At 34.1% G+C, this 24740-nt stretch overlaps 1 protein-coding gene across 2 annotated transcripts in view; it reads left to right on the plus strand.

Annotated features, from left to right (window-relative positions):
- Positions 1-21326, plus strand: part of LOC149785599 (uncharacterized) — a 44670-nt gene extending 23344 nt beyond the window's left edge. Inside the window, exons 2-3 of one of the 2 annotated variants that reach the window (XM_089979407.1) lie at positions 16654-17758; positions 20855-21326. In XM_089979407.1, the coding sequence (XP_089835533.1) occupies positions 16654-17758; positions 20855-20928 (1179 nt within the window). In that variant the 3' untranslated portion in view covers positions 20929-21326. The remainder of the gene's footprint in view (positions 1-16653; positions 17759-20854) is intronic. The other variant, XM_089979408.1, reaches the window with a different exon arrangement.
- The last annotated feature ends 3414 nt before the right edge of the window (positions 21327-24740 follow it).

Here is a 24740-nt window from a genome sequence, read left to right on the forward strand (position 1 = left end):
AATACAAAGTGAAAAATTAAAATACACTTACCGTAATGTGAATTAATCTCCAAGAAATCATAAATGTCCCATCACAAGCCCAAAAATTATAGAATGATTTTGAAGGGAGTAATCGAATAAATACAGGAAACAACTGGCTTCATACAAGTGACAAAGCAGATACAACAATGGTGACATCAGACGTTAGATGTTTGCTAGCAAACACATCAAATCTAAGAAGTGTAATCTAAGAATATATTCAAAGACTTATTCGTTCAGGAAAGCATTCGAATGTTTAGGAATCAGATGACACATAGTCGAGAAAATGCTACAAAGGCTGAAACATGGCGTGACAAAAAGACACGTGACCAAGATCATTCTTTGAGCAGTAGACATTGAGAATGGAAGCCAGAACAACTTATATTCAAAGTGACTGCGTTAGCCATGCAGATTTCCGACTGAGATTATGTTTTTCTGTACAAATAACTTGGGTGGAGATAGCTTTAGTGTGCTTTTGATGATGAATACATTTCGCTAAATAATGGCTCTTGCCTATTTTATTATTATAGGTAGACTTTATTATACTCGATTTTAGAAATGTTAGCGATTTTGCTGTAGAAGTTAGCTTACAAAACAATAGTTATATTTGAAACTGCATCAATACTTTCCCGAGAAACAAATGACTTAAGTAGAAAGACTGGAGTAGACCCTGGTCTGCCGGGTCATTATGCGACTTCATATCTAGGTCCAAATTGTGTGTTAGGACGAACCAAAAGAACATATAACATATACCTATATAAGACGTATCTGAGTATATTCGGGTTTGTTAGGACTAATCAGTAACGGAAGAAACATAGATTCAGATCTACCGGAGTTTTATGAGACAGCTGATTAGAGTCTATGTTTTTGTACAATTAGGTCCAAACATTACGAGACTTTACTAGGTACGTTACTACTTTCTTTGCTTTTCTACTGCTTATGGGTTTCCATTGATGCGTTCGAAATTCCCGGGATAGATAAATACGTTGTTTTATGTTACCTTTTCTTATTTTTTTTACATTAGTGGCGGTAGTGACGAATAACAACTGTACAATGACAAATTCAGTAATAGAGGGACCACCCTATAGAAATTCTGAAAGTCAAATCCCTCCTCTACCAATCTATTGCATAATAACTGTTTTAGCAACCCCTCTCTAAATCGACTTCACATGTGCCCTCCATTTCGAACTTCCCAACGCATGCGCGCTAACTGTTAACCACTGAATCTACCAGTAATGTTAGGAAAGAAAGTAAATGAAGAACAGCCGTGGTATGATTAAGTCAAGTCAGACGATGACTGAACCTATAAGGATTATTAAGAAAAACACATTATTATTTAATGAAAATTGTCAGTAACAAATCTGTATAACAACCACATTATGTTTAAAAAAATCGATCATTAAAGAGGCAAAATAACTGATGTTATTGGTTCTCCAGGAAGAGCTATGACTGTAATCTTGGGGATCTTAACAAGTCGAGAAGGAAAAATGCACAAAATAAGATGGCGAGTTTCAAATTAGAAACACGCGACAAAATAGTTATTGGTGAGTTACACCTTTTTAGAATTTACGATCTGATAATTTGTTCATTCACTAAATGACCTCTTGGCAAAAAAGAAATTTTAGCGGTTTTTCTTAGTTCCCTATCTTTGCTAAGGAATGACGCAACACATCCTCCTTTATTACGAAAATAGATTATTTCAGGATGTGCCAGATAATTTTGCCCAATTACTCAAAGGGCTTCATTTCTCCAGCTCTTGATGTATGCCGTCTTTGAAATCGAATCCCATCTTTATGCGACAATGGCAGGTCCAATATTATTTTCTTTTCCTTGGAACAAGAACGTTTACCTGAAAATGGAAATATTCAGAAGAATACCAGAATTGAATTAGAACGAAGGCCATTAGGACTAATCAGATCCTAAAGAGCCGTTATATTAATATGGAATTTGTAGCCGTTATATTCATATGGAATAGGTATCCGTTATATTAATATGGAATTGGTAGCCGTTATATTACTATAGAATTGGTAGCCGTTATATTAATATGGAATTGGTATCCGTTATATTAATATGGAATTGGTATCCGTTATATTAATATGGAATTGGTATCCGTTATATTAATATAGAATTGGTAGCCGTTATATTAATATAGAATTGGTAGCCGTTATATTAATATGGAATTGGTAGCCGTTGTATTAATATAGAATTGGTAGCCTTTATATTAATATGGAATAGGTATCCGTTATATTACTATAGAATTGGTATCCGTTATATTAATATGGAATTGGTAGCCGTTATATTAATATGGATTTGGTTGCCGTTATATTAATATGGAATTGGTATCCGTTATATTAATATAGAATTGGTATCCGTTATATTAATATAGAATTGGTATCCGTTGTATTAATATGGAATAGGTATCCGTTATATTAATATAGAATTGGTAGCCTTCATATTAATATGGAATAGGTATCCGTTATATTACTATAGAATTGGTAGCCGTTATATTAATATGGAATTGGTAGCCGTTATATTAATATGGATTTGGTTGCCGTTATATTAATATGGAATTGGTAGCCGTTACAATACTGTGGAATTGGTCATCCTCACCGTTATGTGGAATTCGTAGCCATTACAACATTTTGGATTTGGTATCCTGTACAATAGTTTGGATTTGGTATCCTGTACAATAGTTTGGATTTGGTATCCTGTACAATAGCTTGGAATTTGTAGCCGTTACAATAATGTAAAGTTAGTAGCCGTTACAAAAATGTGTGACTGTACCCTTTACAATAATGTGGAATTTGGTACCATTACAATAATTTGAAATTGCATGCCGTTACAATAATGTGTAATTGGTAGCCACTACAATAATGTTATACTGATGAACTCTTTTAATGGAATTTTCTGGTTTTAATGTTTGGCTTACGACACCTGCTTTTTTAAGGCTGGAAAAACAACTATAAGGACACATCGTACTTTGTTGTTATTTGTGTGTCGCAATCGGCCTAGCTCAATGTCTCTATCTTTTTCAGTTACCATGTGTATGTCGCAAATCATCCTAACTAAGTTGAGTCTAATTTGATTTTCTGTAATTACTCAATCACCAGTTTAGTGCAGAATAGATGTAAACATTGTTAGGTTATGCACGACGACTGTTAGTAATGCTGTCTTACATAAAAAGTATAGATTGCCGATATGGAGAATTTTATTGTCACCTTGTTTATGTCATCTACTTCACGACGGCGAAAATCTGAAATTGTATTGCATTGGTAATTTGATTTTTACCCACGCTCTTTTTGAAATAAAAGATTGAAGATACTGTTAATCTGCTTCTTACAGACGTGCGTTCATGCGTTCGTACGTACGCTTTTTTGTGTAATGTCACACAGGTACTCGTACAACATTAAAGAAAGATTTTTTTAGACTTAAGGATATGATCTTGCGGGTGGGGACAAATGCAGATATTTGTAATGGGTGGTGTAGTAGTGAGCTAGCTCTGCATTAGACTTCAAGATATATATATATATATATATATATATATATATATATATATATATATATATATATATATATATAGATAGATAGATAGATATATATAGAGAGAGAGAGAGAGAGATAGATAGATAGATAGATAGATAGATAGATAGATATATCTGGGGGGGTGTAATTATTTTAAATTAGCGTAATAGACTATTTCCTGTAGAATTCCGTGCTCGATTGCTAAAATTAAATGACATAAGTAGAAATTAAACTAAACTTATTTAATTCCATCGATGTATACTTGGATGAGTTCTCACAAATATATGAGGATTCCAATGAAAATTTGATCGGAAGGAAATCTTCAAGCTGCCTTTATGCATTTAATCGCTTCTAAATGTTTAACAAAAGTACGAAACATGTGACAGATTCTGATAAAGGAGAACATTCTACACTACCTATATTACTTTACTTAAGCAATCTCTTGACTGTCTTTTTTCATACGCCCAGATTGGATAAACCTAGGTGTTTTCACTGACTTAAATGCACTAAATCAAACTTGTGACATAAACCCCAAAGTACAGCTAAAATATTTAAAAATAATTAAAGAGTGGATATGTAATATTGAGAAACACGCATTAGGTCTGAGTTAGAGGAAAATACTATTTGGTATAGCGTATGATTTTCGTGCAGCTCGAAGAGTCCTTCCGCTAACATAAACTGGTTCTCTCCCCCGCCCCTCCCCCCCACCAAAAAAAAACTTGGAACTGAATTGTGTGTAAATCTTGAGCTTCGACAACCAATCTACTAGGGGCGTACTAAACTTTCCCCATTGTTAGAAACAACCATTTGAAATAATGGCCTTTTCTTTGCGAACACGTTAAACCTCTTACTAAAATTACTGGAGTTTTATGGTGATAGGAAGCTTTTCCTTTCAAAGAACAAAATGGAAAAAAACCAAATCGCCATTAAAGGCGAAGAAAATGTCTTACATTAATATTTATGCATTAGATCATTTTACATTATCATTTCTTTTAGAGAGAGATGAGTTGCATTATCATTTCTATTGGATAGATATGAATTACGTTATCTTGCTATTATACATTTTTGAGTTACATTATCATTTCTGTTAGATAGATCTGAGTTACATTTTCATTTCTTTTAAATAGATATGAAGTATATTATCATTTCTATTAGATATATCCGAGATGCATTATCATTTCTATTAGATCTGAGTTACATTTTCATTTCTATTATATTGATATGAGTTACGTTATCATTTCTATTAGATAGATCTGAGTTACATTTTCATTTCTTTCAAATAGATATGAAGTACATTATCATTTCTCTGAGATATATCTGAGTTACTTTATCATTTATATTAGATATATCCGAGTTACACTATCATTTCTATTAGATAGATCTGAGTTACATTTTCATTTCTATTATGTTGATATGAGTTACGTTATCATTTCTATTAGACATTTTTGAGTTACATTATCATTTCTATTAATAGATCTGAGTTACATTTTCATTTCTGTTATATTGATATGAGTTACGTTATCATTTATATTAGATATATCCGAGTTACATTATCATTTCTATTAGATCTGAGTTACATTTTCATTTCTGTTATATTGATATGAGTTACGTTATCATTTCTATTAGATATATCCGAGTTACATTATCATTTCTATTAGATAAATCTGAGTTACATTTTCATTTCTATTATATTGATATGAGTTACGTTATCATTTCTACTAGACATTTTTTGAGTTACATTATCATTTCTATTAGATAGGCTGATTTAAAACTTCCACTTCAAGGAAAGTGCGCGATTTTGAAAACAGCTTGTCTTTGTTATGTGTCATGAAACATTGAAACATTATGTCAAGTTCATTCGTCACACCAACCACCCAAGTGAGTTTTAAAATTATACCTTTCCAGTATTTATACTGCACGGCATCGCATGTTAAATATTCAGATAATGTAATATTTAACTTTGAACTCATACGTGGATTATCGAGAAGGTTTCTTGGACCTGTCATCTTTGTGTATTTCCGCAAATACTCGTGTTAACTTAAAGCTTAGATAATAACAAAGTTTTGCCTATATATTAGCTCTTTCAAACTTAAAGTTTCATATCACGTGCATTTAAATTGACTAAAGTCCGTCAGTCTGAATGGAAACTTTATTAGTTTCTTGGATTATGCCAATCTGAATTTGGGTTTTTGATAGAATCCCCTTGTAGCTCAAAATGAAAATGGTCACGCCAAAATGGAACTAAACTTTGTCATCAATAATGTGGATAAGACGGGGATTTCTGATCGGATGTCTGTCTGGATGATAACAATTGAGTTTATTTATTTTAAACGAGCAGACTTTATCTTCAGTAAACTTTTAGTCCAGTTCCAACAGCAAAGATAAAAGAGAAGGTGTTGATCGTGAATGGCATTTCACGTTGGAAGAACAGGCTTCTTGTTTATAGAACGTTCAAGCCTGAGACAGGAAATCATTCCAAACTACTTTGGCATCAAGATTAGTTACGATATCTGTACAATACTCTAAGTACTGGCTACATTACGTTTATAAGGTGCAAATGTTTAACGTTTTTGCAGTAAATACAGTACGGAATGCAAAGATTGCTTTTGGAGCAAACTTCCTAGTCTGTTTCCGATACCCATGAAGTGAGTTTGTTAGCCACTGCGGCATACGTTTGACGAATTGTCTCATCATTAATAAATAAAATACCAGGGAATGCGTACGATATTATTGGTAATAGTTATAATTAGCTGAATCCACACTGTATACAATTCTTTTATCACCTATTGGCAACTTGCAAAGATCACCAAATCTTAACTGTGTGGTCCTGTACCTATTGGCAACTTGAAAAAAGATCACCAAATCCTAATTATGTGTTCCTATATCTAATGGGAACTTGAATACATCACCAAATTATAATTATGTGATCCTATACCTACTGGTAACTTGAAAAAGATCGCCTAATCCTAAGTGTGCGTTTCTATAGTTCTGAAAGCAGGGTACTCACAGAAAAATCATGCGCATGAATCATTTAGCAACGATCTGAAGCCAAGGACATTAAAATCTAGCAGGGGTCACTCGGATTGCTTCGACTTCATTTATATGCAATGGAACGCCATGTCATGTCCTGGTGAAAACTAAAATGAAACGGAAACAAAAATATTCGTGCGTAATTGGGCGCTGTCAGCGTCTTTTGTTTTCGAAGTTTATTAAATAGGCACGTATATTTTGAACGTATTCTACTTGCACGCCAAAACAAGCTTTAACTTTAATAAACTGTTGTCCTCATTAGGAACGCCATTTTGACATCCGACGGCAAACAATGTTACCATTGCCTAAATTTGGTTCTTTGTCAAATTCGCTCCCTAAATTAGTTTCAATTTAAAATCACGCAAAATAAAATCGTAACAAATGAGAATCAAACTGAAAGTTAATTTAAGCATCACATAATAGTGAAAGGATATTTCGTCTGTGTAATGAGATCTTAAATAAAAATCCTATGTTTTGTTCCGTCAGTTCATTGTTTATGGGACCCCAGTCATTGCATATATGACCTCACTTATTGTACATGTACATAAGACCCCAGCCATTGTATATAAGACCTCAGTTATTATATACAAGACCGCAGTTATTGTACATGTATATAAGACCCAGTCATTGTATATAGGACCTCAGTTACTGTACATGTACATAAGACCCCTGTCATCGTATATAGAACCTCAGTCATTGTACATGTACATAAGACCTCATCAGTTATTGTACATGTATATAAGACCCAAGTCGTTGTATATAAGACCTTAGTAATTGTATATAAGACGTCAGTTATTGTACATGCATATGAGACCCCATTCATTGTATATTGGACCTCAGTCATTGTACATGTACATAAGACCTCAGTCGTTGTACATGTACATAAGACCTCAGTCATTGTACATGTACATAATACCCAATTCATTGTATATTGGACCTCACTCATTGTACATGTACATAAGACCTCAGTCGTTGTATATAGTTCTTCACTCCCTCTAAACAATGTGAATACATTTATATCTTTATCCATGTTTAGTAAATGGTATTATTATACAACACCAATATGGCATCTGTGTGTGTGTGATTTTGATTTTTAACGTAGCTCTAACAATTTTTCAGTCATATCGTTACGATGTTTGCAGTGTGACAGTTTATAGTGATGTCTAGCAATGGGGCATCATGTCGCAGACATGTAGCGTGATGTCCCACCCAGTCACATTATCCTGACACCAGGCCGATCAATCCTAACACTACCATCGTAATGCTGAGCGCCAAGCGAGGAAGCTGCTAGTACCATTTTTGTAAGTCTTTGATATGACTCGGCCGCGGATCGAACCCACGACCTCCCGCATCCGAGACGGACGCTCTAACCACTAGGCAGCCGGAGCGGTGATATGGCATTGCTGGGACCATAAAATAAATCAGTCCACCGTAAACTTTCTTGGCACATGCGTTAACTCGGAAATAAATAAGTCCAACTTAACTTATGTCGGCACATGCGGTAACTCGGAAATAAATAAGTCCACCGTAAATTAATCTGATCCATGCGGAAACTCGGAAATACATTGTAAATAAGTCCATAACAAATGATGTTGGCACATGCGCTAATCAGAAATAAATTAGTCCATCGTAAACAGAGACGGCATTAGGAATACGCGGGGCCTAGGGCCGACCATGATCGCGCGGGGCCAGAGTATCGGTATCTCGATTTGGTATGCTACTGCAAACACTGATTATGTCTAGACTAGATCAATATTCGCGATTTGGCGCACGAATTTAGTTTTTTTTCATTATTCATAACAAAAATCCTGTTTGTGGACAATGGATTAACTGCGTTACGAAGTTGACTAAGTTGACTTCGCAACTTTGCGTGCATTACGTGCGGCCTGTATCAGCGTTTCCAATTTACCGGAGAATATAGCTTGACAAACTCGTAAGGACGACCTTAGGCCTGAAGCGCGGGGCCGCCTCAAGAGCGGGGCCTGGGGCAGTGGCCCCACTTGCCACCCCCAAACGCCGTTCATGAGGTAGATTAGTCTGGCCCATGCGGTAATTAGGAAATATATAAGTTCATAATAAATTATGTTGGCACATGCGGTAAATCGGAAATAAATCAGTCCACGTTAAATTAATCTCATCCATGCTGTAGCTCGGAAATAAATAAGTCCACGTTAAATTAATCTCATCCATGCTGTAGCTCGGAAATAAATAAGTCCATAATAAATGATGTAGGCACATGCGTTGAATCAGAACTGAATAGTTCACCGTGAATTATTTATAACTGTTCCTCAAAACATATATATGCAATACTCCGATAGTTTTCTACTTTAGAACAAAAGTATATTGAACAAATTAAAACATGCACGACGTGTATGGCAGCACATTAAAAATACATGACAATTTCTGTAGACTGATTATTAATGTCTGGAAAGCAAACTAAAGCATCACAGAATGGCATTTGATGTTAATATAGATTAGATCATGCAATCTCGATGTTTTGTTTTGTTCATTCGCCTAGTCCGGTCTACATTTACTATCTATAATGACCTGAATTGTTGTGGCTATAATAGCGATCTCTGTCTATAATACAGTAAGGTGATCAATTTTCTAACAAGGTCTTTCTTATCAAACATTTGTTTGCTTTCGATCAACATATTTGACGACATTAAAGTTGAACGATTTTAAAGTTCGATAGTAATTCCTATATATGAAACTTTACGTGGGTCTTGTAATAATTTATATTGAAAATCAAAACGTATGTTTCCTCATTAAAACAGTGTTGCAGTTCTGGTCAACAGAAACTAATTATTTCTTGAATTGTTTTAATGCATATAATGTATGTCATTAAATAAGGTTCATTATGAGTTGTCTTAAGGGCTCGTGGTACTTGTTCAGTCCCCATAGCAAACCTATGCAAAGAAAATGATATTAAAAATTAAATAACTTTAAATTTCTGAGTGTTGATGATCAAATTTATATTGATTAGTATAGATGCACCCTGGATGACAGCTACTGTGTAGAGAAAACCATATGTATATATGTGTGCTTGAAACATGTGCTTTCAAATGCGCACCAAAAAGTCCGGTGTTAATTTCTGTAGTGTGTGTTCCAAACTCAAGTCTGTTAAAGTACTGAAATTCCATCAATAAACCTGTGTCTCTATCTTTTTCAGTTACAGCTATGATAAACTCTCAAAAGTCTCTTCTTACTAAAATCTAACTTTCATTGTCAACCAATCCTAGCCAGTCAAACCCATATATACTCTATTATATATTCACCCATCTCCAGACTGGTTCTCATGTTTCTATATAATTATTACATAAGTGATGTATGCTATATACTATAGTATAGCTCATACGATAAAACCCATAGTGTGGGAAGAAACAACTTGAACGTGATCTCACCGTAAAACCCGTGCAATATGCTACTATTGACATAAAGGTGAGCTGCGAGGTTTTTGTTATAGTTGTTGATAATAAAAAAAAAATGCCATGAAAGCCAATACAACGTGAAATCTGAAGATGCATAACGCCCCTTTACTTGGAAGATAGAGCCTAACTTGTGAACCTTCCAGGTGGCAACTGAAACAAGGCAGTAACCAATTAATCATACAAACCACAAACACCCCTGAATAAACAAACATAATAATTGATTTTCAGTGGTCCATAGACAATGCAAGATCTAACTAATGCTAAAGTGGCAGGGGCCAGTTTTATGTATAAATTTAATGCAGCAATCAGCGACCTAGTATAAAAAAATCATAAAAAATCAAATACACAAGTGAGGTCAAAAAGGTCCATATATTTGGATACCTGTATTAAAACAAAGCATAAGAATATTATCCACTTGACCAAAGAAGTCAATGGCAGTTCATAGCAGAAGAAGTTTATGCAACCCAATCCCTAATTTCTACCTGCAATTTTCATGTCCGAAGGTCATTTTTGACACCATGTGATGCTCACAGTGCATACACAAAGCCCTTTTCCTAGATGACAATTCTGCAAAACAGTGTTTAATAAACAGGCTGATGCGATTGAAAATAGTTGTCATCCAAGCCGTTTTTGAGATATTCTACTTGCCCCAAACCCATGTGTTTACTGTTATGGGAGGCTAGCTCTTCTTCCTAGCCGACTATTGGTATTTCTATCAACATACTAAAGAATAACTATGGAAGGTGAGCAGAGCATTCAGTCTGTTTGCGGCTGGGGTTTTGAGCCAGGGTGGGGATGATGACTGAGATAATCATAAAAAAAATCACACAACATATTTTTTATAAATGGAAAGTTATTAAAATTTTTGTCTGCCGCCAGCAATATGGTGTATCATATTGTTATATAACAATTTTGAAACTTTGCTCATTTATCCTGTAACGAATTTGTCCGAAAATATAGCGACTCTTATTTAAAATGCCCCTTTCAACATTTCTCGTCAGTTTGGGAAATGAATAATAGGAAAATACGTCAGGAAATATTTTTAAAATTACCCGTTTGTTGATACATCAACGTGTTTAATTCTTCCTCTTCTTTGCTACAATGATAGCATTACCCAAATCTTCATCCGATATGACTTTTGCAGGTTCTCTAAACGACGTGTACCGGTTTTCACTCTTTTGGAACTTTAAACTAGAAATGTAAATTAATAGAAAAATGTGAGTTGCGATGAGTTATTTAGGATTAATATCTAATGACTACATACTCCAAAAATACACCACACAGCATATTTCAAACAAATAAAGTAATATAAAGTTTGAAAAAAGAAAGCCAAGTGGTCCAGTACTTGTTGAAAAACAAAGATCTATACGTTCTTCTTTTGTTAATAATACTGCAGTGTATTGGACCATCGTGCTATCAGGATATATAGTAAATAAAGACCCGTATGAAAGTTGGTTATGTCTGCCACATTGCTACAGTGCATGAACTATATCTAAACTTTGTGAACAAATAGTAGTCTAAGTCTCATTCTACAAAGCTCTTGAGGTTTCGTTGACAAATTTGATCTCACAGAGCCACGTGAGAGGTCTATGTTAACGAGATCACACTTGTATATTCCAAGGTAAGAACAACTACGTCACATATCAGGTAGCCAAAATGGTCGACAAAATACCAATTTTAAGAGAGAAAATAGCGTGACTTATTCTAGGACAAGGTACGACCAAAAAACGATACTGAAAGAAAATGATAGAAGAGTTGCATTGGTGAGCTAAATCTGATAAATTCAAATTTTTGTTTTTGTTCAGATTGGTTAACAAAGTATGTAGCAGTAGGATTGGATGATCAGTACAGACTGACTTAGCTAAATGACATGGATACATCATCCAAAGGCATAAAATATTTCCAACAAATTTGGGACGAGAAATCTAAATCTCGTATTACGTCTTAAACTAAGTAACAGAAATAAAACAAATTTAGGAAAATTCAACAAATAATTTATTTCCGTAGAATACAAAGTGAAAATTTATAAGGAATTTACTTACAGTATCATGAATTAATCCCAAATAGTAATAAAAGTTCTGTCATAAGTCCAATATTAAAGAGTGTTCGAATGCATTCTAGGTCTTGAATACGATTTTGTACCAGAGGTATTGAATGTATTGACGTTACTATAGTATTTTTGTTTCACAATGATATAATCCAGAATGTCTTTGAATGAGTTCACAATAGTCCCAAAATAGTGGTTTAATTCAAACGTCGAGAACTTTGTAACTCCAAAGAATTTTGTAAAGAAATAAATGCTCTTAAATTATAACTAAACACAACTAAAATTGATTGAACAAAGATTGATGTTAAGATAGGAATGAAAAATCTTGTTGATCTCAGAATTTATATACATCTGAGAAATAAAATCTGTCATTCTAACGTAAATTTATCCCAAACTATAAACAAGGTTAGGTCGGTTTACTTAAATATTATCAACCAATCTGACAGCAACAAAAAACAGGTAGACCATACAAATTCCAAAGAGAAAACCATACAAATTCCAAAGAGAAAGCCAAAGCCCTGAACACAAATCCAAATAAACATGTTCCTTACAAATGATCATTATCTTAAAATATAATCTACAATCATGAACAAAAATGAGCTATGTAATATGTTGTTTACAAATGATCATTAAAATCTATAATAAAAGAAAAAATGTAAACACACAATACAGATATACATAAGACTTCGGTAATGGGGGGTTGACCAGTTTGTGCCTTTTTCTTTCAGCTTTTTCTTAAGAGCTGACTTTATATTTTTGTTTTTAAAGTCCACAAATTTTGCAATTATTGGTCTCGGTTTGGTACCACTTCCAGTTCTGTATGCATGTTCTCACTTTACTTGGTCATGTTCTTTGCAACGACGTTTTGCATGATTTGATTTTCTCTTCGCATTGTTCCCATGGTGCGTAATCATTCGGTTCATCCAAACCGTAGAATATTAAGTTATTTCATCGGATCTGAGACTTTAGATGGTCACATCTTTTTTCAAGTGTATGAAAACTGATGAAAGTCTCATAATCTTCCAGCAAGCGTTCATATTCTTCTTTATTGGACTAAACAAGCTGTCAAACTTTGACATATAAAGCTCGAACATATAAAGATGATCACTACATATTATAGACAAAGAACTAGTTTTGCCAATAAAAATTACAGCACTGTAAAATATTTGCAGGTTAATATATATTTTATTTATGCAATGCATTTTTGTTTGTAAAATGTACTTTCACCAAAACGTTATTACCCTGAGAGTAAAAAAAACCGCTGGTATCTTGTAAGACTCACTGGTTCTTAATTAGGAATATAAAACGGGCGATATTTTCTGTGCGTGAATATGGCAAAGCCTCTTTTGACGTTAATTAACTAGTACAAGATGTACAAGTGTCACGAGCAAATTTGAATTTGGGAAGGTCACACCAGTTATGTTCCACTTCGCTTAAAGAACCTATGTATGCAACTACAATGCATTGTCAAACCATGCCCATGCATGGCTTGATTCATCTTTAGAGGAAAAATAAATCATCTTCTACTCGTATATTAACACACAGTTATTACAATTTCTATATGGCGTCTGCAGTTTAATATTTTTTTTATATGACTGCATGCTAACATATCACTTTATATCATACTTGTTGGTAAAAAAATGAAACATGAAATTTCTGCGCAGTATTCTCTTCAATGATTTGCTGCAATCGTAGGAGTTTACCCTTACCCCGCCTTCAGGAACTGTTTGTTTTTTACTATTACTATAAAAAACGGAAATGCCACTTCTGTTTGAATATAAACAATTTAAACCACAGGGACTAGTTACGCTACCTATACCATATTATGCGCTGAAAGATGGCGAAAAACTCCAAAGCAAGAAAAACAACAACAAATAAATCTAAAGGTATTGGTCAGTTGATAGTGGGCATGGACGGAGTGGTGGGAGGTATACGTTTAACATGAAATGCACCCTATATACAAGAGCGGTTTACATGTTACGCAGTCAAATGCTCAAACGAGTTAAAGTTTCTTATTATGTGATGCAATTCCGTCTCGAAATGAAACTTGTCTATGTCATCTATAGTCTACCGTTCCAAATCAAGTAATGCAATTATCCGGTCACAAATACATCACAGTAAATCTAGAATTTCTGCATCCAGTATTCATCCCCTCACATGAATATCCAACAACTGTAATGCTTAGTAGTGAAACTGACACCTTTTAGGTGTGACCATTGTTATAATTTAATGACACTGCCAAAACGTTTGAATTATATCCTTACCTGGATTTTGCGCTGCAGTAACGTTATACACACATTCTGATACAGGTAATATTCTACGTAACTTGTGGGAAGAAAACAACCGCAGAACCCATAAATCTTACAAATAATTGACTCAATCCGTGTTGAAGAGGTTGTGTATTGAGCTTATCACGAACGTAAAAAGAGTGAGGCACGAGAAATTAGATGATAATAAGGTTTATGCCCGTCTGTGATAACGATATAGGAGTTACCTGTGAATCTTACAGCTGGCAGAAAGCTACATATAAATCAGCTGCTGATTCAAAAGCCAGACTGTAATGAAACACAGTGATTGATCGTGGTCATTTCAATCAATAGAAAATATACCCTCAATCCGTCTCATGCTATTTAACTGAACCAACGAGCCCAAAATAAAAAATAAAAATTGTCGACGGCATTTATTACCGTCCAGTTAGACCAGACAGGTTAGCGTACATGTGCAGATACGACGTTCTTTGGGATTTGCCCATTTTAATCCCAGTTCAGCAAGTTGGGACACAAACAAAACTGCTTCTTTATTTTCGATGTATCACCTTCCTTTCCAGTGAAAAACCAGGCATATTATATTTTAACAAGTATTTTGTTGTATTATAGGTATGGAGACGATAAAATTAACGAAAAGTTGATAAACTCTTTAATGATACCATATGAAGTCCTCTACTTTATTTAGAAGGAGCTGAAACGCTCCTCTATATGAAGGAAATCATAAATGTAACACAAGACCCGACTCTGTAATTCTTCAAAAGACTTCAACGTCAATGTACATGTATTTCACTCTTTGATATCTGGCGAGTATATGATCTAAGTTTCACCGCTCCGGTGGCCTAGTGGTTAGAGCGTCCGCCTCGAATGCGGTAGGTCGTGGGTTCGATCCCAGGTCGAGTCATACCAAAGACTTACAAAAATGGTACTAACAGCTACCTCTCTTGGCGCTCAGCCATAAGAGCTTAGTGTTAGGACTGGTCAGCCTGGTGTCAGGATAATGTGACTGGGTGGGACATCGTGCTATGTCTGCGGCATGATGCCCCAGTGCTAGACGTCACTATAAACTGCCACACTGCAGACATCGTAGCGTAGCGATATGACTGAAAAATTGTTAAATCTACGTTAAAATCCTAAATCACACACACACACATCTAAGTTTCACATCGCATGATATCTGGCGAGTCAATTGTCTCACATTCCTTGATATCTTTCAAGTCTATCGTCTAAATCTCACATTATTTGATATCTGGCGAATCTATCGTCTACATCCCACATTCGTCGATATTTGACGAGTCTATGAACCATGGATGGTCCGAATTTCATTGTCCTTAATATATGAGGCATCTATGATCCAAGTGTCGCAATCCTTATTATATGAATAATCTATGACCCAAATTCCACTATCATTGTTTCCTAATGAGTTCATGGATCAACAGGTCATAACATTTGCTTTTCGATGAGTCTATTGTCAGAAGTTCAGTCTTTGTTATCTGATGAGTCTATGGTCAAAAGTTCATTATGTTTGTTATCTGATGAGCCTATTTTCAAAATTATCGTATTACAATCTGAGTATGATGTACTGTGTAAAATGAACCAGAGGACTAAAAAATACCATGTAAAGGTAATGATTTTATTGACTCCTAGAATCTATACACAGTAATATATCTCAGTAATAAATCTGTAATGGATGGAGAAAAATAATTTACCAAAAACCTGCCTTGATAAAAATTCAGCATGAGTTTCATGATGAGAGAAGAACAAAATAGTTGTCGTTTAACCACATTTTGCCTAAAACCTAAAACGTTTTGCCTCTGTTTTAATCCTAACATCATGACACCATACAGAAGCGTTGCCAAGAGTAACTATGGGATACAGAGAATAAAGAAGTGAAGTCATTTACCAAATCAAATTCCGATTGGTTGAGGTGTTCGTATGACTGTGCAAACAATTGTAATCCAACCTATAAAATCAAATTCCATCACGCACATATAAACGATATAAATGCTCTTATTATATGACATTATTGATTCTTTGGGTCATATATCTTATAAAACAGTTCACAATATAGTTTTCAATAAGCACATCTAATGCATATATTTGTTTTAGAAATAACCGAAAAGGTATATTGTATGCAAGCGTTCAATGACGTGTTTATTTGTAAAATATAATAAAACACGGATGTGTATGAAAAGGAGACAAGTAATTTGAATTTTGTCAAATACACATCAACACTCCTAAGATTATACATGCAGTTTTGCATCTCACAGTCTTATGACACTTAATTTTCATCCCCTTCCTGGAATTACCTTACTAATCCCTAGATCTCTTCATTTTTCAGATGCGCCCAGCCTTGGATATAAAGTGCCTGTGTTCTATATCTTTATTTTTTGTGTGCTTCAATGTGAGGATTAACGAGTGCTCTCAGTCCATCGTCTCAGAACCCAAACCACAAAAAGACATATCTCAGATGATAGCAGACGAAGAAAACGGATTTCTAGTGCCACAAATGGACAAGAGTATACCGGAAAATACGCCCAAAAGAAAATGGACTTCAAATTTTGCCCCTTGGGGAAAACGGTTGCCTAGAAAAATAGCTCTTTGGCGAAAACGTTGGCCAACACATTTTATGACATGGGGGAAAAGATCGGTTGCAAATGAAGGAGTTATACCTTCTGAGGAAAATATGGACAATGATAAAAGAGCTTGGTCACAATTCACCGCTTGGGGCAAAAGAAACGAAGGTGGAAAGGGGAAATGGTCTCAATTTGCTTCATGGGGAAAACGCAGTAACGAAGAAAACAGTGATGACAAAAGAAAATGGTCGCAATTTTCGTCCTGGGGCAAAAGAGACATGGATGAAAATATGCTTTCCGACAAGAGAAAGTGGTCTCAATTTGCAGCATGGGGAAAACGCGACGAGGAAGAAAATGCAACCGAGAAAAGAAAATGGTCTCAATTTGTGCCATGGGGAAAAAGAGATGAGGCAGATAAGAGAAAGTGGTCACAATTTGTTCCTTGGGGAAAGAGAGATGATGATATTTTTGATGCAGATAAAAGAAAATGGTCCCAGTTTGCATCATGGGGAAAACGGGATTTGGACAGTATGGACGCAGATAAGAGAAAATGGTCTCAGTTTGCATCATGGGGAAAAAGAGATGACAACAGCGTAGATGAGGAGAAAAGAAAATGGTCGCAGTTTGCGTCATGGGGAAAACGGGATTTGGACAGTGTGGATACAGATAAAAGAAAATGGTCTCAGTTTGCGTCATGGGGGAAAAGAACAGGAGAGGACATGGAAGACCTTGACAAGGAAAAGTGGTCCAACTTTAACTCTTGGGGTAAGAGAACCTGGGCTGGACTAGCCGTTTGGGGGAAAAGATCTGTCGGTGACGATATTGCTGCACAATTGGCTCTTGTACTTTTGGATATGTTTGATTCAAATGGTACGTGATACTATGGATTTATTTATTTTGTGGGGAATTCAATTAAAGAGCATATCTATAAATTTGAAGGAGTTTGAGGTTGGGTTGGGGGATGCTCTATTTATTTGATATGTAAGGGGTGGCGATGGAGATGGGAGTTCTATCTGGAATCATTTTACGTAGAGTCTTAAAGTCCTGGTTTGCAGTAGTGTTAAAATTCATGGTTTGTACCCCATGTAAGAAAATGAATCCATAGTATTCAATGTTTGGCAAGACCTCCCACTACAAAATTTAATAATTAGACTATCTGGAAACAGTCTAGATTTCTTGCAGCCATGACAAACAATGGTCAGTAAAATCCAAGAAGTACCAAAACAATCGGGACGCTTAACAACACGTCTGTTTAAATTGCTTTTTGTAAGACTTTTATGAAAGAAAATGAAAATATTTTATGAATCTCATTTGTCTATGAATCGCCGAGAGTATACAGAAGAAGTGTCCTTTGTAAATTAGCGCAAACGAATGAAGACAATAAAAAGAAAAAGAATAATAAGATAAATTCTATGAAATATCTGTATATCTTTAAAACAGAGATCATTTAGGAACAGGACGCTCTTGCAAGAAATAGCAATTAGGAAAAATATTTTAAAGAAGTAAAGGTATTGTAGATCAACAATGCCTGTATAAACTGAAATGTTTGACGAGTTTGTGTCGAATTTATTACGAAGAATGTTGGGTCAATTTACTGTGTCAATAATGCCTTTATGGATAACTCAATCACTTTCTGAAGTCCACAGTTTCGTCTAAATTGCAGACATCATATATTTTGCAGATTAAGAGAGATTACATTTTTATACTCACGCCCAATTTTCGATTCCTGTTAAAGCTTACTTCGCTGGCCAAAGTTTAGAAAATAAAATCATTGTGACGTCTGTATTTAAACCATCAAGCGCATCACTTACAGATTATACTTTACATATTTCATCTTTTAAAATTTTCTATCTCCATATATAATGGCAACTATATAATATTGTTCCAAGACTGTAACTCAGGTATTACTCCAAGACAATAATTCTGGTTTTACTCCAAGACTAAGTTGTTACAATTTGCTTCCCTAGTTCTTAATTATTCATCAATACTTGGATTGCCTCTCATACATACGGTGTTCTTTTGTCAGTCAAATCGATCTAGATTGGCTACAAATTACAAATATACAGACACAAATCTGTATTTTAGCGAGGAAAAGATTAAGAAGCCGTGGGACTTCAAAACAAATTAACAGACAGTAAAACACTGATTCAGGTAATTGATTTTTTCTCGATTCGGCAAATCAAATACAGAGCAAATCATCAATGCCTGTTTTCAACGCATATTGCGTGCGAGGGTTGATTCAATGATGAAGCGTGGTTTGTTTGCTAACACAACCCTGGTTTCCTATTAAATTCATGTGGTATCTATCTCGAGGCAGAATATAGCGTTAACGTATATTTCTTATGAAAAGACATCAAAGTAATTATGAAAATGGAACCATCATTTAACCCATGGAGTGCCGAACATGTCTTTACTGAGCTAAACATATGCAAGTTGATTGCAGTGAAGCAGACAATAATAATACAGATTTAGTTTAGAATATATTAGATAACGCGCACACGCATGCGTGCACGGTCAAATGTGATATTTCACCGGAAGACATAAACCCAAATTCTTGTAATCAATTTTACGTTTGAATAACAAACGCTGAAAAAGTTTTTGGAAGGAATGTTATGATATGCATGCAAAAATAACGTTTTAAAGCCACTTTGAATGATTGATTTACCAGTACACACCTAAAATAATCAGCAAATATGACTATTAAGTTTCTACAAATTTAAAACTTTTGATCTACTTAGAATGTGCTGAAACATAATAAGATCTATCTCATTTTCATAGTGGAACAAGAGATTAATAAATATATTCACTTTTATCGCGTTTTGATGCTGAAGAGTTTTCTTTATCAAAACGTGTGCGCATTTGACCGATAGTTTTAACTCTTACACAATTTTTTACGCCATATATAGAGTAATTTAACTATCCGGTCAAAAGTAATGTGAGTGTTTATGTATGTATATATATGTCGGTCTGTGTATGTAGGTATGTATGTATGTATGTATGTATCAGTGGATGGATGTATATATATAACGGCCACTGGTGGATAGACAAAGGTGTTTTGACTGTTTAAGAAAGTTTGGTGCTATAGATATTGAGATGAGTGTAATGAATTAAAATTATATTACGATAAAAGATAATAGGAAGGGAAATCCATGAGCTATCTTAATGTGAGAGGTGCTTTTGTTGAAAGAGATGTAGCCATTATGGGTCGGGGGTCGAATATGCATACAAGGCAATCAAAGTTACATTTATGTAGTCACGCATTACTTGGCTTGAAGAGTTGGCATCGCTAAACATGTTACTGTAATGATGCCTCAGGACCAGATTGCATGGTGTTCTATCTTGACTTGTTACCATTTATAAATGTCTTATTGACATGTCCCTGTTTATGTCATACGTGTAAATTAAATAATATATTTGCATGCAATTCAAGGATTAATCAAAGCAGAACTCAAAAATATTCAACAAATGGATTATAGCGTCTAAACAGTGTACCCTCTCCCATAGCATCGCGAAAATCATCAGGAGGCGTTGGTAGCAAACACTCACTGACAATTGTCTTCTTTCCAACTGATAGAAAATGCGGAAAACTATTCTTTGTCTTTTGAGACGAATTTGTTTTTATTTGGGAATCGCAAAGATTTATTTTATGTCAATTTACGATTGTTGTACACAATGCAGACACTGAGGAACATCAGACCATATATATATATATATATATATATATATATATATATATATATATATATATATATATATATATATATATATATATATATAGAGAGAGAGAGAGAGAGAGAGAGAGAGAGAGAGAGAGAGAAATAAACACTGTACTGTTCATATGTGGTAAGAACATCAACACATTTAGGAGCTATTTGATATTTGTAAGTTCACAAAAACTTGAATATCATTATACTGACAAATATTTGTTTTGCAACGTTTAAAATATGTCTTTCCTTTACGTTATAGGTGATGGGTTCCTGGACAAAAGTGAACTTGGAACCTACGTCAAGGATTCATTTGATGCCCATTCAAAACCATGACAAAAGGATTTATTGGACTATCTTCCAAGATTATAAATCTCTATGAGACCTATACAATTCTAAGTTGTGAAGACTTATCAAATTGGGTATCGAATATTCATAGGTTAATGTCTTGGAATTAGAGGATGCTTTAAAATTTATAGTGGTTATTTGTTTGAATATTCTGCATTTTCTACTCCAGTCGCAAAGTTCAGAGATAAAAATAAAGTGTTCATTTGTAGATTTGACATATTTTCATGGGTGTACTTTGACACGTGCCAATTAAAGATTTTCTTTTGGAAATACTGCAATATTGCCTAAACCTTTGAACACGCAAATACATTGAAGTCTGAAACGGAAACTGTAATGTCTGGCATTTTAACTATGCTATTAAATGAATAAAACAGTAATTTATTTGAGTGCTTGTTCATTAATTAAAACCTATGATATATTCCCAGCAGTCACTAAATGCGAATGTTGTAATTATCTACATTTATTTAAATATTATTTATGTTTTTTTATATACATCGTTAAATCATTGACCGATTCCTGCTCACTTGTAAATCTACCTGCCCCTAATAGATGCATGTATACATACATATGCATGTACACGGTGTAGGTTCCTGTACACTCTAGCAAGTTAGGTATATGAAAATGGCTACTTAGAAAAGGCGAAAATATTTATATATTGTACAGTATTTAGTGCCGGCTTGCGTGTCAAACATTCAGTTGGCTTTATTTACTTGTTGTTCTTGTTATCTGTCTCAGTCTTTTATATTCGTTATCTCTAAGATATAATATATCATAGAAGGAATTTATTTATTCGTCATGTGACCACTTTGTTAATAACCTTTATGTATCAGCATTATAGTTTTTCGATATGTAAAAAGTTACAATGACGCCATGACGTTATGCCAAGCAAAAGCAAAGCGATAATAGGATCTGAATGTGTTTTTATGTCAATTCTTTACACCATTATGCAGTGTTTGAAACATGAAAGAAAAAATAAGTATTTAAGCTCGTGTAATAACAAGAATATTTCATGTTTGCACATTTAAAATAAAATGTATGAAACTCTTCGAACAGTTTTAATCGTAAAATGGAGAACTAATTCTAATAGTTTCATAAATTTCATTTGAAATAAACACGCGTGTAAATCCGTCCTGCTCTTATCATTGTGACTGTAGCTGATAACCGTTTTTCTGTTTTATTTGTTTGTCTAGTCTATGTTTTGTATTTGCCTTTGAAAAAAACTAATTAAAGAGTCGAAAGCGCTCAAGCTAGCTAGATACTAGTTTCGCACTGTTCGTTGTCAGTTTATTGCATTATTATATGGGTGGTCGGATGGGTGGATGTTTATAGCACTGCATACACCTGGTACACCAGAACAAAGGTGTGTACAAATTTTAAAACATTTCATTTCTGTATTGTATAAATCTGCGGCTTTTGGATTCTGACATCGTGTCGTTTCACCAGTCGGCTACCGCCCTTTATTCTTCATAGAGGATTATAATACTGTCTGAGTTCCCTTATGTGCTACTCAGACTTTACGGTTTATACTTTTTCATTATTACAACTTAGGAAGTAAATACTGTCAATCTGACTTTTTACTCAGACTACAGTTTATACTTGTTCATTATTGCAACTGAGAAATTAAAAACTGTCAGATTGTATTTTTTATTTAAAAAAATAAAACATTAAATTGCGAGCAAAAAGGTGTTTAAAGATAGAAGTATTTTTGAACTAATGAAGGAGAAAAATATTGAAGCAAATCGTCTTGTCCCAAGCCTGTAAGTGTGGTTTTTAAATTTAATTTAAAAATAAATAAATTAATAAAGTCACAGAGGCAGCGGATTTAAACATTCATATGTTTCATTTTTACCGGCAGCTACTCATCTGCATGAGAATCAAGAATTGGCAATAACAGTAGATAAGATCAAAGATATATAACGAGTCGACCCTATTTTGTTTTATTTCTTTTCATCGACCACTCGTGTTCTACCAAACAGTTTATAAAAAAAATTATATTGACAATTAGTCATTTCTAAACTAGACTGCTCTAAGGATGCAAAAATGCAAAATAAAAAATGACAAAATTCTAGCGAACAACACAATATTTTGAAACTTTTTCATATTTGTCTTATACATCAATTTAACTTGACAAGGGAAATAAATCCCATTGTGCTGGGAGGTACAATTATCTTTTTGACAGTTACATCTCTTGATTACATTTATTTATTTTCTGAGTGTAGCATATGCAAATGTACCTGCACCGTGAACATAATCTGTGGTACAGGATTGTATGTATATATGTTACAGTCTTAAAATAATTTGCCTTATGTATAAATTAGCAAATAAACAATAACCTAAATTCAGAAATCAAGGAGCTATGTTGAACTAAAGCAAAATAGTTAATATATAGTGAAATACTTAGTTTGAATAATAAAAAGTTAAGCATATATTGAAATTTGTCTCAGTCAAGTAAATCAAATGTAATAAACTGAACACTTGCATGTTTGAAATGCCATTTTCAAAATAAGCTGGAAGAATATGATGACCGTATAAATGGGTCTTCAAACTAGAAAACATTTAAACCACGCGAATTGACAGAATTTACGCTCAATTACCACCAAAGATCACAGCGATTAATTTAATCGCAATTCGAAAAAAATACGACAAAAAAATACGTAAGTATTCTGTAATGAACTAGAATCATCTTTCCGAAAGATAGTCATTCAAAAATGTAGATAATTCGGTTGCGTGTAATCTCAATTATACTTAACAATCAGAATTATGAAACTATCTGCCCAGGAGTTGAGTATAGAAACTTTATACTACAGAACAACCCACTAAAGATATTGAACAGAGAAAAATTATTAATATTATTGAATGTTTATTCGACATTTTAAAACCAAGTTAGATAGTAAAGGATGGTTGTTTGAATGGAATGAATATTTAATATTGCAATTCTTAGCTGTTCATTTGAAGCTGATATTTCCTTGAATGGTTTAAGATTACAAAAGCTCGCGCAACGTAAATAACACTGAAAATAAGGCTGTTCCTTATTTTATAGTAGAATTAACTTTAAATACTGTTAAAAGATCCCAAGATATTTTAAAACACAAATGTCCGGTAATACTAGCAACGAACCTCTTTTATTACATTATAAACACTACAGCTTTAGTTCCAGTTTCTCGAACATGGCCAGTTTTGGTTTCCACTTCCTCAGTTATGCGTTCATGTCTTGCTCAGTTCTCTTTGTTCAACCGGATACTGATAATTAGAAATATGTGTGGCATGCGTGTGACATAGTCCTTGATCTGGAAAGATCATAGGTTCTGTATGATTGTACCAGCATTATACACAAATTGTTTATCACGGCATTGATATCATCTCCTTTACCCTTCATGCAAGATGATATAACTACAAAGTTCGCTTTTGATATTTGGACTAAGTTTTGGTTTACAAACATACATTCAATATTTGAATTTAATGCTGCTGGGTATTTAAGTGATATAGTTACGTCTCTGACTGAGGTATTTAATCCCCTGAGTAGTCTTCTTTTTTTCTGGAGTTTTGTATTTACCGTACGTCGATATCTTCGCTGTTTTAATGCGCTGAAAAAAATCTTTAAAAATATGTAAGCAACATAAATACTAAACCCACTCAATTTAGAATGAATTTGTGCCGGTAATACTATTTTACTTGCTTTTTACCAAATATTACAATTCATTCATTTTATATTGGCTCACCCGTTTCTTGTTTTTGATTATAGTTTTTAAATCATGAAAACCATCATCAAAAATAGGGATATACAACGAAAACGCATCATA

This window comes from Sinohyriopsis cumingii, chromosome 13 (genome assembly GCF_028554795.1).
Source record: "Sinohyriopsis cumingii isolate HCF-2022 chromosome 13, ASM2855479v2, whole genome shotgun sequence".
NCBI lineage: Eukaryota > Metazoa > Mollusca > Bivalvia > Unionida > Unionidae > Sinohyriopsis > Sinohyriopsis cumingii.